Here is a 16,851-nt window from a genome sequence, read left to right as displayed (position 1 = left end):
TGCTTATATACACTATGAACAGCAGCTACGCTAATTATTCTCTTTATTCTCTATTTTCACCTGGGGATACTCATCCCGAGGTCCTCAGATTATGCGGAGTCACTGATTGGATCCAAGACCAGCGACGAGATGATCCCAAGGATTCCATATCCGGGACCAGGCCGTATCCTGAGCTGCTGCTGCGCTGATGGTCGTGGGGAGTGGAGAACATGAGTCTGATTCCAGCGACGTTTCAGGGACAGACGAGTCTTCGCTGAGGCCATCTTCCTGCCTAAACCACGACGAATGAAGTTCTGCACAAGACTTTTGGCCAGCGGAGAAATTAAAATGGTCGTGCCCAACTGAGTCTGGTTCTCTCAAGGTTTTTTTTCTTCACTCCCATCAGGTGAAGTTTTTTTTCCCTCTCCGCTGTCGCCACTGCCTCGCATGGTTCAGGATTGGTAGAGCTACGCATCGATGAATTTGCTCTTCAGTGTTTGAACTCTCAGTAATGATTAAATCACACTGAACTGAGCTAAACTGAACTGAACTGAACTTACTGAACTGAACTTAAACACTAAAACCTGAACCACACTGTTCCAGTTACTATGACCATTTATGTGAAGCTGCTTTGACACAATCTACATTGTAAAAGCGCTATACAAATAAAGCTGAATTGAACTGAATTGAATAAAGATGACTCAAGATGACTTAAGACAAAAGAAGATTTATAAAACAAGACTTTTTGAGTTGAAGACAAAGGCAGAAAGGAAGAAAGTAGAAAACCTGCAACCATGGACCCCCATATTAGGAAAACAAATACTGTGGTAGTCAATGGTGAAAGGTTTTTTAACAGTTGTCCAAATATCTTTCTTTGTGAAAAAAAGAAAACTCATAAATGTTTGAAACAAGTTAAGGGCGAGTAAATGATGACAAATTTAAACGTTTTGGGTAAACTATCCCTTTAAAATTACTTTAAATATTGCAAAGACAACTCAAGATGCCAAAATAGTTTCAAATCTTAAACATACATCAAAATGACTTAAATGTATTTTAAATAATTGACATATTACTCAAAATGACCATAATTTTTAAAACCACAAAAAAAACTTTAAAATTGCAAATTATACTCAAATTGACTTAAAATGATTTCACATAATTTAAAGACAACTCAAGATGACTTAAAATCATTCAAAATGTTAAAGACGGCGAGGCAGTGGCGCAGTAGGTAGTGCTGTCGCCTCACAGCAAGAAGGTCGCTGGTTCGAACCTCTGCTCAGTTGGCGTTTCTGTGTGGAGTTTGCATGTTCTCCCTGCCTTCGCGTGGGTTTCCCCCACAGTCCAAACACATGCGGTACAGGTGAATTGGGTAGGCTAAATTGTCTGTAGTGTATGTGTGAATGTGTGTGTAAATGTTTCCCAGAGATGGGTTGCGGCTGGAAGGGCATCTCCTGCGTAAAAACTTGCTGGATAAGTTGGCGGTTCGTTCCGCTGTGGATTAATAAAGGGACTAAGCCGACAAGAAAATGAATGAATGAAAATGTTAAAGACAACTCAAGATGTATTTTAAATAATTGACATTTTACTCAAGATGATTTAAATCTTTAAAAGCACAAACATCTTTAAAACCTCCAATATTACTTGACGAAAAAAATCAATGAAAATGTTAAAGGTGACTCAAGATAAAATAATTTCAAATTATAAAGTCAACTTAAAATAACTTAAATAATCAAAAAATGAGTTAAAGGCAACTTAAGATGTTCTTTTAAATGCGTGAGTCGCATAACTCTGTGTGTTTAGTGTGTGTGTTTTCTCACAGTGGACGAGGATCTCTCTGGTGGCCGCTGATCTCCTATTCTCCGGATACTCGGCCTCACACCGAACTCTGGGGTTAATGTTTTTGGGGACGGTGAAGGAAAGAGATGTCCATAAAACCATCATCTGCTGTCCGTCCTGGTGCAGATCCGTATCCCCGTGAACACTGCTGCCGTTCTGAGGGCCTCGCTCCCACCTCCACCGCAGCCGGGGCTGATCAGACGGACAGTGGACCCTCAGGGAGCAGTTTAACACCACCTGCTGGCCCACCGTCACCGGCCCCGGGTCCGAGAGCACAGGAGTTTCTGGAACCGCTGATATAACACACAACATCCACAGCGTCACTTTATATACTGAGGGAGCTTTTAGAAATATGTAGGGTTGTTTTAGTTGACACACATGCACTTGTACACATGAAAGGACACAGACATACTCACACACACTTAAACGCGCACACACATAATTTGAATTTTACATTTTGTCAGAATAACTCAGTGATAATATGATGATCTGATGCTGATCTTACTGTGCACAGTGATGTTGATTGTGGCTCTGGTGACCCATGACCTCTGACCCTGCTCTAGGGTCTGCAGCTGGTATGTGTTCTGGTCTTCTCTGTGGATGTGTCTGATGGTGATGGAGCAGTCACCGGCGTTCATGTTCCCTGAAAACACAGTTCTGCCCCTGTAGTCTGGATGAAGAGCATCCCTGGGCCTGGTGCTGAACACTCGCCGGGACTTGAATATCATGAACAGGGAGGAGGAGAGTCTGATGAGCTGCAGATCCAGCTGAGCAGAGCCTGGAGACAGACTGAAGGAGCAGGGGATGCGGAGACATGAGCCGGACAGAGCGGAGACAGCCGCCGGCGTGGACAGAGACACTGCAGACACCCTGAGTGCAGCCACTGGAGAGAACAATACAACAGAACATGATATAAGATAACGACATAACATGACATGACATAACAGAACAGAACACACACATAACATAACATGACAACATCACATAAAATATATTAGAACAGAACATAAAAGAACAGAATACAAACACAACATGACATAACATGACATGACTAGATATGACAACAGAAAATAACACACAAAATATGACATGACAACATAACACAACATGACATGACATAACACACACATAACATGACATGACATGACATAAAAGAACATAACATACACATAACATGATATGACATAACCGAACAGAACAGAACACATACATAACATTACATGATATGGCATAACATAACAGAACACAACATAACAAAACATAACATGACATGACATGACATGACATAACATAACATAAAACAGAACAGGACATCACATCTCATCACAACACATCACCACATAACATAACATAACATACTTTAACATGACATAACATGACATAACATAACATAACATGACATGACATGACATAACATAGCACAACATGACATGACATAACATAACATGACATGACATGACATAACATAACATGACATAACATAACATAACATAACATAACAAACATAACATAAAACAGAACAGGACATCACATCTCATCTCATCACATCAACACATAACATAACATAACATAACATAACATAAAAACAGAACAGGACATCACATCTTATCACATCACCACATCACATAACATGACATGACATAACATAACTTGACATGACATGACATGACATAACATAACAACATAAAACAGAACAGGACATCACATCTCATCACATCACCACATCACATAACATAACATAACATGACATAACATAAAAACAGAACAGGACATCACATCTCATCACATCACCACATCACATCACATGACATGACATAACATAACATAACTTGACATGACATGACATGACATAACATAACATACAACAGAACAGGACATCACATCTCATCACATCACCACATCACATAACATGACATGACATGACATAACATAACATAACATAACATAACATAACATAACATAACAACATAACATAACACAACATAACAAACATAACATAAAAACAGAACAGGACATCACATCTCATCACATCACCACATCACATAACATGACATGACATAACATAACATAAAACAGAACAGGACATCACATATCATCACATCACCACATAACATAACATAACATAACATGACATAACATAGCACAACATGACATGACATAACATAAGATGACATGACATGACATGACATGACATGACATGACATAACATAACATAACATAACAAACATAACATAAAACAGAACAGGACATCACATCTCATCACATCACCACATAACATAACATAACATAACATAACATAACATAAAAAACAGAACAGGACATCACATCTTATCACATCACCACATCACATAACATGACATGACATAACATAACATACCATAACTTGACATGACATGACATGACATGAAATAACATAACATAACATAACATAACATAACAACATAAAACAGAACAGGACATCACATCTCATCACCACATCACATAACATGACATGACATGACATAACATAAAAACAGAACAGGACATCACATCTCATCACATCACATCACCACATCACATGACATGACATGACATGACATGACATGACATAACATAACATAACATAACATAACATAACTTAACATGACATGACATGACATAACATAACATACAACAGAACAGGACATCACATCTCATCACATCACCACATCACATAACATGACATGACATGACATAACATAACAACATAACATAACAAACATAACATAAATACAGAACAGGACATCACATCTCATCACATCACCACATCACATAACATGACATGACATAACATAACATAACATAACATAACATAACATAAAACAGAACAGGACATCACATCTCATCACATCACCACATAACATAACATAACATGACATGACATAACATAACTTGACATGACATGACATAACATAACATAACATAACATAACATAACATAACATAACATAACATAACATAAAACAGAACAGGACATCACATCTCATCACATCACCACATAACATAATATAACATGACATGACATGACATGACATAACATAACTTGACATGACATGACATGACATAACATAACATAACATAACATAACATGACATGACATGACATGACATGACATAACATAACATAAAATAACATAACAGAACAGGACATCACAGAACAGAGCAGAGCAGAACGTAACATAACATATAACAGAACATAACAGAAGAACAGAACAGCACATAACATGCACAGAGCATAATAGAACTTTTAAAGTTTAGATTGTTTCACTAATTCAGTAAAATTCAAAGCTCTCATTTACAATAAAGTGCTGTACAGAGTGTAAACCACTGTTGCTGTCTGATCACATGTGTGAAGCTGAGCTCAGGTCAGCAGAGACGCAATATTTCACAATCTGGAAAGAGGGAAGTGATGAAGTGTGTTTGCCTCTCGACATCCACATTCACACACACACACACATTACTTTTTATTATGATCTTTATTTCTGCATTGGAGATGATAATAATAGGAGCACGTCAGAATGAGATGATGCTCAGTGGTAGAGATGTAACAGAGAAAAAAATACTATTGAAGTCAAAGGCTACAAGTTTTCAACATTCTTCAAAAGATCTTCTTTTGTTTTCACCAGAAATTGTAGAAAATTTGCCATGAGTTACCCTGATTATGACAACACTACTCAAAACTAAAAACCTGTAACCATTCACTTCCATAATAGGAAAAACATGTGAGAGTCAGTGGTTACTGGAGTCCAACATTCTTCAAAATATCTTCTTTTGATTTTAACAAGAAGAAGAAAGCTCATAAAGGTTTTAAACAAGTAAAGGGAAAGTAAATGATGACCAAATTTGAGTTTTTGGGTGAACTGCCCCTTTAATTACATATATAAATAGATATCCAGCTGTCTATGTAGACATGCATTTACATTAGCGAATTGCAATGTCACAGGATTCACAGTGAGCTTTGAAAAAACACGGTAATCACAGTTTTAATGATAATGAACATTTAAAATAATAACCCCATCAGAACATTTCCCATGGTTTAATAATGCCGACACTACTCAGAGGAGCCAATCTCTGCATATTAATTCAGGTTTTGGTTGATTTTGTCAGATGTTATGAACAGATCTGATAATTGTTACCTACCGCTTATCAGTGTGAAGAGAGAAATCAGTCTATTTAGATCCATGAGAGATAATGATGGAGAAATAATGGCCGGCAGTGCACAGATGCTCCTCAGTGGGGATTTTCTGCTCTTCTTCTGCTTTAAGAGGAAGTTTCTGAAAACTGAAGGTCTGGGAATGTTTCGTAACGCGGATCTGATTTTATGACGCTTCTGCATCCTCAAAAACCTTCTGCATTAATGCGTGCAGTTTACTCTGCTTTACTCTAGAGAACCATCAAGAACATTTTTGTCGTTTAGTTTTAATTTTTTTTTTAATAAAAAAAGAATCAATGCATTATTATTTACAAGTCATTTCTGTCACCTCATAGCTTTCGGCTTGGTCATAATGGTAGTGTTGTGATCAGGGTAAAACATGGTCAATTTCTGATAGTATCATCATTTTATATTTGCTTCAAAGCTTTGTAAAAAGAAGTCTTTCTATTAAACCTAAAAGAAGATATTTTGAACAATGTTGGAAACTTGTAACCATTGACTATTATAAAGGTTGTTTTTCCTACTATGGTAGTCAATGGTTACAGGTTTTCAGCTTTGAGTAGTGTTGTCATAATCATGGAAATGATAGCATTACCTTTTAAAATTTGTTTAAAACCTTTATAAACTTCTTTCTTCTGTTAACCCTAAAATAAGATATTTTGCAGAATGTTCTGAAACCGGTAACCATTGACTTCTATAGTATGTGTAATAATCCAGCGACGAGATGATCCCAAGGTTTCCATATCCGGGACCAGGCCATGTCCTGAGCTGCTGCTGCGCTGATGGTCATGGGGGAGTAGAGAACATGTGTCTGATTCCAGTGACGCTCCAGGGACAGACGAGTCTTCGCTGAGGCCATCTTCCAGCCTTCACCGCTGAGACTGAAGCTCTGCACAAGACTTTTGGCCAGCGGAGAAATTAAAATGGTCGTGCCCAACTGAATCTGGTTTCTCTCAAGGTTTTTTTCTTCACTCCCATCAGGTGAAGTTTTTTTTCCCTCTCCGCTGTCGTCACTGCCTCGCATGGTTCAGAATTGGTAGAGCTACGCATCGATGAATTTGCTCTTCAGTGTTTGAACTCTCAGTAATGATTAAATCACACTGAACTGAGCTAAACTGAACTGAACTGAACTTAAACACAAAAAACTGAACTACGCTGTTCCAGTTACTATGAACATTTATGTGAAGCTGCTTTGACACAATCTACATTGTAAAAGCGCTGTACAAATAAAGCTGAATTGAATTGAATTGAATAATAGGCAATCACATTAAAGCCTATAGTTTCAATATATAAACAAGCAATTATAATTATGGATTTCTATAGTAAGTTTTTGTTCCTACTATGAAAGTCAATGGTTACAGGTTTTCAGGTTTGAGTAGCGTTGTCATAATCATGGTAAATTTTCTGATGGTTCGTATTACTATTTTAAATTAGTTTAAATCCTTTATGAACTTCTTTCTACTTATGTTAACCCCTAAAAAAAAGATGTTTTGAAGAATGTTGGAAACCGGTAACCATTGACTTCTATAATATGTGTTTTTCCTACTATGGAATGGAAGTCAATGGTTACAGGTTTTCAGCATTGAGTAGTGTTGTCATAATCATGCTAAATTTTCTGATGGTTAGTATATTGCCATCTAATATTTGTTTAATATCTTTATGATTTTTTTTACTTCTATTAAGCCTAAAGTAAGATATTTTGCAGAATGTTCTAAAACCGGTAACCATTGACTTCTATAGTATGTGTCACAGGCAATCCCTATATCACATTAAAGCCTATAGTTTTGATATACAAACTAGCCATTATAATTATGGATTTCTAGGGTATGTGTTTTTTCTACTATGTAAGTCAATGGTTACAGGTTTTCAGTGGTGTTGTCATAATCCTGGTAAACTTTCTGATGGTTAGTATTAACATTTTAAAGTTGTTTAACTCCTTTATGAACTTCTTTCTTCTGTTAAACCTTATAAAAAGAGGTTTTGAAGAATGTGGAAACTGGTAACCATTGACTTCTACAGTGGTTGCTTTTCCTACTATGGAAGCCAATGGTTACTGTTTTTCAGCTTTGAGTAGTGTTGTCATAATCATGGTAAATTTTCTGATAGTATAACCATTTGAAATTTGTTTAAAACCTTACTGAACTTCTTTTTTTTGGTTAAACCTAAAGTAAGATGTTTTGCAGAATGTTCTAAAACCGGTAACCATTGACTTCTAATGTATGTGTCACAGGCAATCACATTAAAGCCTATAGTTTTGATATACAAACAAACAATTATAATAATGGATTTCTATAGTATGTGTTTTTCCTACTACTATGATTTTCTTCTATTAAACCTTAAAAGAAGATATTTTGAAAAATGTTGTAAACTGGTAACCCTTGACTTCTATAATATGTGTTTTTCCTACTATGGAAGTTAATGGTTACATGTTTTCAGCATTAAGTAGTGTTGTCATATTAAGGGTAAACCATGGTTAATTTTGTAATGGTTAGTATTAAACCATAAGATTACATTTGTTTAAAACCTTTTTTGAGGCGGTTCATTCTGCTGTGGCGACCTCAGATTAATAAAGAGACTAAGCCTCTTTGAGAAGAGAATGAAAATCTTTATGAGTATCTTTCTTCTGTTACACCTAAAAGAAGATTTTTTTTTGTTTGGAAAACCGGTAACCATTGACTTCTTTAGTATGTGTTTTTCCTATGAAAGTCAATGGTTACAGGTTTTCAGCTTTAAGTGTTGTGATGATCAAGGTAAACCGTGGTTAACTTTCTGATGGTTGGAATTACTGTTTTAAAATCATTTAAAAGCTTTATGAGTTTCTTTCTTGTATTAAACCTAAAAGAAGATATTTTAAAGAATGTTCTGAATCCGGTAACTATTGACTCCTATAGTGTTTGTTTTTCCTACTGGAAGTCAAAGGTTATGTCACAGCTAGGTCAGGTTTTCCCCTCTCTCTGTCACCGTAATTAACCCTGCACATGCACGTCATTTCCTTTCATCATGCCAGAACTATAAGAACCCTCACCAACCCCCACTCAGTGTCTGACCTCATTGCTACAAAGAAGGACTGCACTCTCCTTAGTTTCTAATGCTATTCTCCAAGTTTACTTACCTCTCTCATACCCTGTGATCTCCAGTGTCTGTGTCTCTCCTTCCCACTGTGGTTTCTCCTGGTCCCTCCTCTGGTTGTCGTGGATCTCCAAATCAATCTAACTGTGAGCCTGGCTGCTCTGCATCTCCTCTGGTCCCTCTGATCCATCTGCTCATCCACAACCATCCTGCAAAGCATCTACACTCAGTTCTGTGTACTCTGCCATCCAATATATTAAACTGTTGTTGTACTTACATCAGTGGTGCGGTGGCGCAATGGATAGCGCTGTCGCCTCACAGCAACAAGGTTGCTGGTTTGAGCCTCAGCTGGATCATATGCCGTTTCTGTGTGGAGTTTGCATGTTCTCCCCATGTTGGCGTGGGTTTCCACCGAGTTCCCCTACAGTCCAAACACATATGCTATAGGGAGTTGATGAATTAAATTGGCTGTAGTGTATGTGTGTGTGTGTGTGAATGAGTGTGTATGGGCGTTTACCAATGATGGGCTGCAGCTGGAAGGACATCCGCTGCGTAAAAAATTTGATGGAATAGTTGGCGGTTCATTCCGCAGTGGGGACCCATGATTAATAAATGGACTAAGCCGAAAAGAAAATGAATGAATGATTGAACATCTCCCGTCTCCTTTTGTGACAGCTTACAGGCTTTCAGCTTTGAGTAGTGTTGTCATAATCAGGGTAAACCAGGGTACATTTTCTGATGGTTAGTAATATCTTTTTAAATATCATTATCATTAAAAGCGTAATTGCTTACCATGACTTTTTTTAAAACTCACAGTAAATCCTGTAACATCGTGATTCGCTAATTGTGAAAGGCTGCAATTTACTGTAATAAACTGTATATTCATATATACAGTGCAGTTAAAGGGACAGTTCACCAAAACTCAAAATTCTGTCATCATATACTCAATTTCTTTCTTCTGTTAAAAACAAATAAGATATTTTGAAGAATGTTGGAAACCTGTAACCGTTGCTTAACTCTAAAAAATCATCTGTGTAATTTTTTTTTTTTCTGAAGAAAATGCATCTTTATTTACAATGCACAGTTATGTTACGTCAAGTGGGATGCACTTTGTCTTCCTTTTTTTAAAGAATACTTTGTAATTGAATAAATACATATACAGTTGCAATCAGAATTATTAAACCCCCTGAATTATAAGTCCCCTGGTTTATTTTTCCCAAGTTTCAAAATTCAGAGAGCAGATATTTTCAACATTTCTAATCATAATAGTGTTAATAACTCATCTCTAATAACTGATCTATTTTCTCTTTGTCATGATGACAGTACATAATATTAGACTAGATATTCTTCAAGACACTTCTATACAGCTTAAAGTGACATTTAAAGGCTTCACTAGGGTAATTAGGGTAACTAGGCAGGTTTGAGTAATTAGGCAAGTTATTATATAATGATGGTTTGTTCTGTAGACTATCGAAAACAAATATAGCTTAAAGGGGCTAATAATATTGACCTTAAAATGTATTTTAAAAACTTAAAAACTGCTTTTATTCTCGCCGAAATAAAACAAATAAGACTTTCTCCAGAAGAACAAATATTATCAGACATACTGTGAAAATTTCCTTGCTCTGTTAAACATTATTTGGGAAATATTTTAAAAAATAGAAAAAAATCTAATAATAATTTTAATTATTAATATTAAAAGTTAATAATTCTGATCACAACTGTATATATTTTACAGAGTTGTTATATGATGTTTCATCATGTCTATCTGCTAAACCACACATGCACGCAATGATAATTTCCCATCTGTCATGCTGCATTACATCATAGTCACAGGTCTCTGCAACCACACTGAAGCGTATAGTTTCCATACACAAACAAGCAATTATAACTATGGATTTTTAGCTTATTTGATGACATCATTGTTCTGTTTTACATGCATGACCTTCTGATAGTTGCACTGATTTTACTGATCTTAAATTTGTTTATTAATGTTTGAATAATCTTGAGGCGTCACGGTGGCGCAGTAAGTAGTGCTGTCGCCTCACAGCAAGAAGGTCGCTGGTTCGAGCCTCGGCTGTGTCAGTTGGCATTTCTGTGTGGAGTTTGCATGTTCTCCCCGTGTTGCCGTGGGTTCCCTCCGGGTGTTCCGGTTTCCAGGTACAGGTGAATTGGGAAAGCTAAAATTGCAATAGTATCTGGATGCAGCCTTTATGATGCGAGCTGAGATTGCATCACTCAGTGATGCAACGTCAGACACAATGCACTCAAATGGAGCTAGTGATGTCACTGTGAGGGGTAGGGTTAGGGGTGGGGTTAGGTGAGCCAATTAAAGCATTGGATGCAGCTCAGATTGCACTGCACCAGGTTTGCATCCAGACCCCTCTCTAAAATTGTCCTTATATGAGTGTGAATGAGAGTGTATGTGTGTTCCCCAGCGATGGGTTGCAGCTGGAAGGGAATCCGCTGCGTAAAACATATGCTAGATAAGTTGGCGGTTCATTCCGCTGTGGCAAACCCTGATTAATAAAGGCGCTAAGCCAAAAAGAAAATGAATGAATGAATAATCATGTAGTATTGCTGTTTTCTGAGCTGATAAAATGATTAAGCATTCTTCACTGTGAAGGGAAAAAACTCTGAAATTTGCTCGTCTATAATGAGAAAATAATGTAAATGTTTTATTAGAGTTACAAACAAAACAGCAGTGCCTAAATTAAAGTTTAAAGTTCAAAATAAAGTCTTCCTGGAGGTTTCCACACACACTTATTCACACAAAACAGGATCTTTTTTGATTGTTTGTTTGATTGATTGTTTTCTTTTCAATTATCAGTCTTTTTTCTTGCTACCTCCTTAATGTTTTCTTTCAAGGTTTCCACAGAATTATGCACAAAAAACAAGGAAGTCTATATTGGGTGATAGATGTTTTTCAATAAAGGATCTAAAGATATATTTGACACTTTTAACATGTTTTCTAATGCATCTAAATTTTTGTTTAAATTTAGATTTTTGTTTACATAATTTTACATGAGCAGCACAATCGCTTGACTGCAAGAAGGTCGCTGGTTCAAGCCCCTGCTGGGTCAGTTGGCATTTCTGAGTGGAGTTAGCATGTTCTCTCTGTGTTGGCGTGGGTTTCCTCCGGTTCCTCTAGTTTCCCCCACAAGTCCAAAAAAACATACGGAATAGGTGAATTGGGTAGGCTAAATTGTTTATTATAAGCTAATATTTATTATATTAATAATGTATTATTATATAAAATATCATATTATATGGGCATCACAGTGGCACAGTGGGTAGCACAATCGCCTCAGAGCAAGAAGGTTGCTGGTTCGAGCCTCGTTTGGGTCAGTGGGCATTTCTGTGTGGAGTTTGCATGTTCTCACCTGTGTTGGCGTGGGTTTCCTCCAGGTGCTCTATAGCTAAATTGTCCGTAGTGTGTGTGTGTGTCTGTGTGTGTGTTTGTGTGTGTGTGTATGAAAAAGTGTGTATGGATGTTTCCAAGGAATGGGTTGCAGCTGAAAGGGCATCCACTGTGTAAAACATATGCTGAAAAAGTTGGCGGTTCATTCTGCTGTGGCGACCCCGGATTATTAAAGGGACTAATTCGAAAAGAAAATGAATGAATGAATGAATGAATGAATGAATGAATGAATGAATGAATGAATGAATGATTCATTTTACATTTAAATTTCATCAGTACAGAACTGAACCCACGGCCTGTGCATTGCAAGCCCAGTAATCTATTGTTGATCATAAAAACTGAGCACTTTAATGTATTTTTGTATTATTCAGCTCAGCATCTTAAGTTAAATGCAAAGTTCAGCATGTGCTCAGGGAACGTCTGACTCACGCTCACATTTTAACCCATTTCCTCTCCAAACGCTTCCTCATCCTCAAGTTTTTTGCTCGTCATTGTCCACACTGTCCTTCTGTTCAGACAAATAAACACAACAGTGCAAATAATATCCCTGACATGATAGAAAACACTGCAAAGCTGTCTTTTTTATGCAAAAAATAAATTACAAAGCAAAATAATATTAAAAACACCAGAATTAAATAAATCAATATGCTGCTTTCTATTCTGACTGGAAGAAAATGAATTGACTGCCTCATTTCTCCATTGAAAATCATTTAGAATGAGCTTAATATTCTAATTGTTATTTCTGTGCAACCTAAACATAACTTACATAACCTGAACAGAACCAATACATGAAAGCCTGAACATACTCTCAACATCACCAATACATAGCCTGAACATAACCAATACATAAACTAGACATAACCTTAAACATAACCAATAGATAACCTAGGGTTACCACTTTTGATAGAAAAAAATAAGGGACACACGCTGCAGCGGGGGCTAGATCGCTTGGGGGCCTAGACCACAGTGATCACAGGCCCAATAGCATATCAGTGGTGGTAAATCACAATTTAAAATATGTTTTCAGGAAAGTATGAACACTTGAACATTAAAAAAAGCTGTCTTTTATTGAAATCTGTGTAAACAGACGCAGTCAGTCTTTCTCTTTTACAGCTCTGCAGCACTGATATAGCTGATGTTATGCTTAATAGTGATAACTCGCGATAAATCAGCTGCTGTAACTGTATGCCAATGCAAAACCCGGCGCGTTTAAGGTTTGTTTTCTTTAAAAATCAGCCTTCTCCACTTGCAGAGTGTTATCCGATATAAAGTGGGTCCCAGATTGTAAAAGAAGCACTGCATTAAATTACATTTCCCCGCCATTTATGAGCGTTTATTTTACCCCAGTAAGTTATATACAATGGAGCTGCGCTAGCCTGCCGATTCTGACGGGCGCGTGCGAGTAAACGGCTTTTTGTCTCGTTTTACGCTTGAGCAACTAAATGAATGCCAACGTTTATTTAACTGAATGTATTTTAATTACATTACAACATTGATGCTGTAAAAATAACCGTAAAAAATGGACCCGGAAGCCGCTCCGCGTGACGTCACACTTAACAAGCGGATAAGAGTGTAGTAGAGAAGCGTCAGTAAAGATATTTGAATACTGGAAAACTATTGAAACAACATTTTCCACGTTATATTTGATCAGGAACAACAATGTAAACTTTATAAAAGATGTGTTTGGCCATTAATTTCTGAATGAAAAATGATCCTGCTGCCGAGGATGACGTGAGGAGATGATTGACAGGTCTCGTAACTAGGCAACACAACGGTCCGTTAAAGAGGAATTACGGTAGTTTGTCCTAAAGCTTGCGTTACACACTCAAAAGTACGGTTTCTTTAAGTAAGTTCATACTGTAGGATGTCGTATAATAACGTTTGGTTTTACCTTATCTGGGACGTATTTTTCTCTCACTTCTTGACCGGAATAATCACGATGATCCTCGGTGACGGTAGCTGTTCAGAGCCGAGTACTCGCGAGAGTCTCAACGGCGGCCAATAACGGAATATTGGATAAATCTAGCGAACAAAGCAGTTATTTGATACTCCAAGAGGACATTTCTGCGATTACTGACACACTTCTCTTGTCTACTGACAGTGAAATGTCTGCTTACTCAAAGATGTACATCTCCTTCCACCTTTGGAACTTCCGGTCACCAATCTCCATCTCGACAACAGGTAAGCACTTTTTAATTAACACAGGTTAAGAGCACAGAATCTATGGTTATATATATTAGATTAGATTCTATGCTCTTTGGCATATCGGAGAGTGATGATTTATGTCAAGAGGGAAGTTGTTACATCACTTGTTTCTAGAAACCCATATTAGAAATTGGTTATGTCACCACATACTTTTGAAGAGCCTCCATTTTACCCATCCATCTGAAAATGAGTATGTTCCTTCATTTCTCAGTGAATATAGGCAGTGTAATTAGGTGCATTTTAAGAAAATAGATTTATTAAACAGATATATGTTACAATAATATTTTAGTCACTGAACATTTAGACAATGAAAAGATAATACAATTAAATTCAAGCAAACCATTGCAAAAAATATGCAAATATTCGCTTGATTTTTCCTCTTTTTAAAATTTGTATTAAATATTTTTATCCAAAGAAGAAAGACACATATTGTTGAATCTAAGTTATTATAGGCAAGTTAGAGAATATTTCATATATGTTGTAGTAAGTTACTTTAGTCAGGCCCGTAGCCAGCCTGGTGAAAGAGGTGGTTGCTTTTCCCAAAAAAAGTAAACCTTTTTGCAGTTAATCGCCTCATTTTCTATTTATTTATTAGGCTTAAATACTGCATTTTGAGACATTTTCAGCACTGTTTAATGCTGGATTAGCTTGTCGGATGGTCATCATACCACACTCTTTGATGTGTAAAAATATTTCCAAAAGATTTACAATAACGAAATATAAAGAAAAAAACACAAATTTAATACATCCTATATCATTAGAAAAAAATGATCTGTTAAAGTTTTAAATTATTGGCCTAATGTCATTTATTAGGCAAATATACTGAGCAGCACATTCAACTTTCCTCAGTCAGAATTTGAGAGGGGTCTGGATGCAGACCTGGTGCAGTGCAATCTGAGCTGCATCTAATGCTATTTAATGCGCTCACCTAACCCCACCCGTCACCGTGACGTCACTCACTCCATTGAGTGCATTGTCTGACATTGCATCGCTGACTGATACAATCTCAGCTTGCATCATAAAGGCTGCATCCAGATAACATTGCAGAATTTGGCCATTTGAATAATGAATAATTAAAACATCATTAATTCATTTTCTTTTCAGCTTAGTCCCTTTATTAACCTTCCAGGTGCAACCCAGGAAACACCCATCACACTAATACACTACGGCCAATTTAGCTTACCAAATTCACCTGTACCGCATGTCTTTGGAGTCTGGACTTGTGGGGGAAACGAGAGCACCCGGAGGAAACCTGCGCGAACACAGGGAGAACATGCAAACTCCACACAGAAACACCAACTGACCCAGCCGAGGCTTGAACCAGCGACTGTCTTGCTGTGAGGCAAGACATGCGGTACCAAAGACATGCAGTACAGGTGAACTGGGTAAGCTAAAATTGTCCGTAGTGTATAAGAGTGAATGAGAGTATATGGGTGTTTCCCAGTGATGGGTTGCAGCTGGAAGGGCATCTGCTGTGCAAAACATGTGCTGGATAAGTTGGCGGTTCATTCCACTGTGGCGACCCCAGATCAACAAAGGGACTAAGCCAAAAAGAAAATGAATGAATGAATGAATAATGTAGAGCAGGGGTGTTCAAACTCGGCCCTGGAGGGCCAGTGTCCAGAAAAGTTTAGCTCCAACCCTATTCAGACAGACCTGAACAGCTAATTAAGTAATATACTAGAAACTTCCTGGCAAGTTTGTTGAAGCAAGTTGGAGATAAACTCTCCAGGACACCGGCCCTCCAGGACCGAGCTTGGACACCCCGGATGTAGAGCTTGATGATTTTTCTAGCCTCTTTAATAAAAAATAGTACATTTGAAAATTCATGGATAACAACAATAGCCAAATTATTATTATAATTAACTTTAATATGGGCCACTTTTGCTGCTTCACACTTTTTCTATTGGTCATTTTTTCTTTCAAGAATAAGGTCCAAGACTTCTAAAAGTTACTTGTGAAAAGTTTTCTCTATTTAACAACAGTACAGGTCAGTGGTGAAAGATGACTTCACTTATGTCAGATTCCGCTTGGACTTAAAGCCTTTGATAGGTTAAACATTACATGACGCATCAATATTGTTCTATAAAAGCTAAATTGAGTCTGCAGTCTGTAAAACAGATCTTCTCTGTGTTGTTTTGTGTTGTGTTCGCACTTATTGTCAGATCAACA

The 16,851-nt window shown here is 37.1% G+C and overlaps 1 protein-coding gene and 1 long non-coding RNA gene across 7 annotated transcripts in view; one reads left to right on the top strand and one right to left on the bottom strand.

Annotated features, from left to right (window-relative positions):
* The window catches only part of LOC101885075 (kin of IRRE-like protein 2), a 24,436-nt gene extending 9,843 nt beyond the window's left edge, over window positions 1–14,593 (bottom strand). Inside the window, exons 1-6 of one of the 5 annotated variants that reach the window (XM_073925568.1) lie at window positions 14,366–14,593; window positions 12,904–12,982; window positions 9,331–9,474; window positions 9,097–9,262; window positions 2,321–2,698; window positions 1,797–2,108 (exon numbers count right to left, since the gene is read on the bottom strand). In XM_073925568.1, coding sequence (XP_073781669.1) covers window positions 1,797–2,108; window positions 2,321–2,543 — 535 coding nt within the window. In that variant the 5' untranslated portion in view covers window positions 2,544–2,698; window positions 9,097–9,262; window positions 9,331–9,474; window positions 12,904–12,982; window positions 14,366–14,593. Of the gene's footprint in view, window positions 1–1,796; window positions 2,109–2,320; window positions 2,699–5,971; window positions 6,119–9,096; window positions 9,263–9,330; window positions 9,475–9,570; window positions 9,671–12,903; window positions 12,983–14,365 lie in introns of those variants that run through there. The other 4 variants (XM_073925567.1, XM_073925569.1, XM_073925570.1 and 1 more) reach the window with 4 other exon arrangements.
* Window positions 14,206–16,851, top strand: part of LOC141378096 (uncharacterized) — a 13,161-nt gene continuing 10,515 nt past the window's right edge. The window contains exons 1-2 of one of the 2 annotated variants that reach the window (XR_012391785.1): window positions 14,206–14,320; window positions 14,576–14,655. This is a non-coding gene — a long non-coding RNA (uncharacterized lncRNA). Of the gene's footprint in view, window positions 14,321–14,498; window positions 14,656–16,851 lie in introns of those variants that run through there. The other variant, XR_012391784.1, reaches the window with a different exon arrangement.

Source organism: Danio rerio, chromosome 16 (genome assembly GCF_049306965.1).
Source record: "Danio rerio strain Tuebingen ecotype United States chromosome 16, GRCz12tu, whole genome shotgun sequence".
NCBI lineage: Eukaryota > Metazoa > Chordata > Actinopteri > Cypriniformes > Danionidae > Danio > Danio rerio.
Note: the sequence above shows the minus strand (reverse complement) of the source record. Positions and strands in the feature narration are given on the sequence as shown.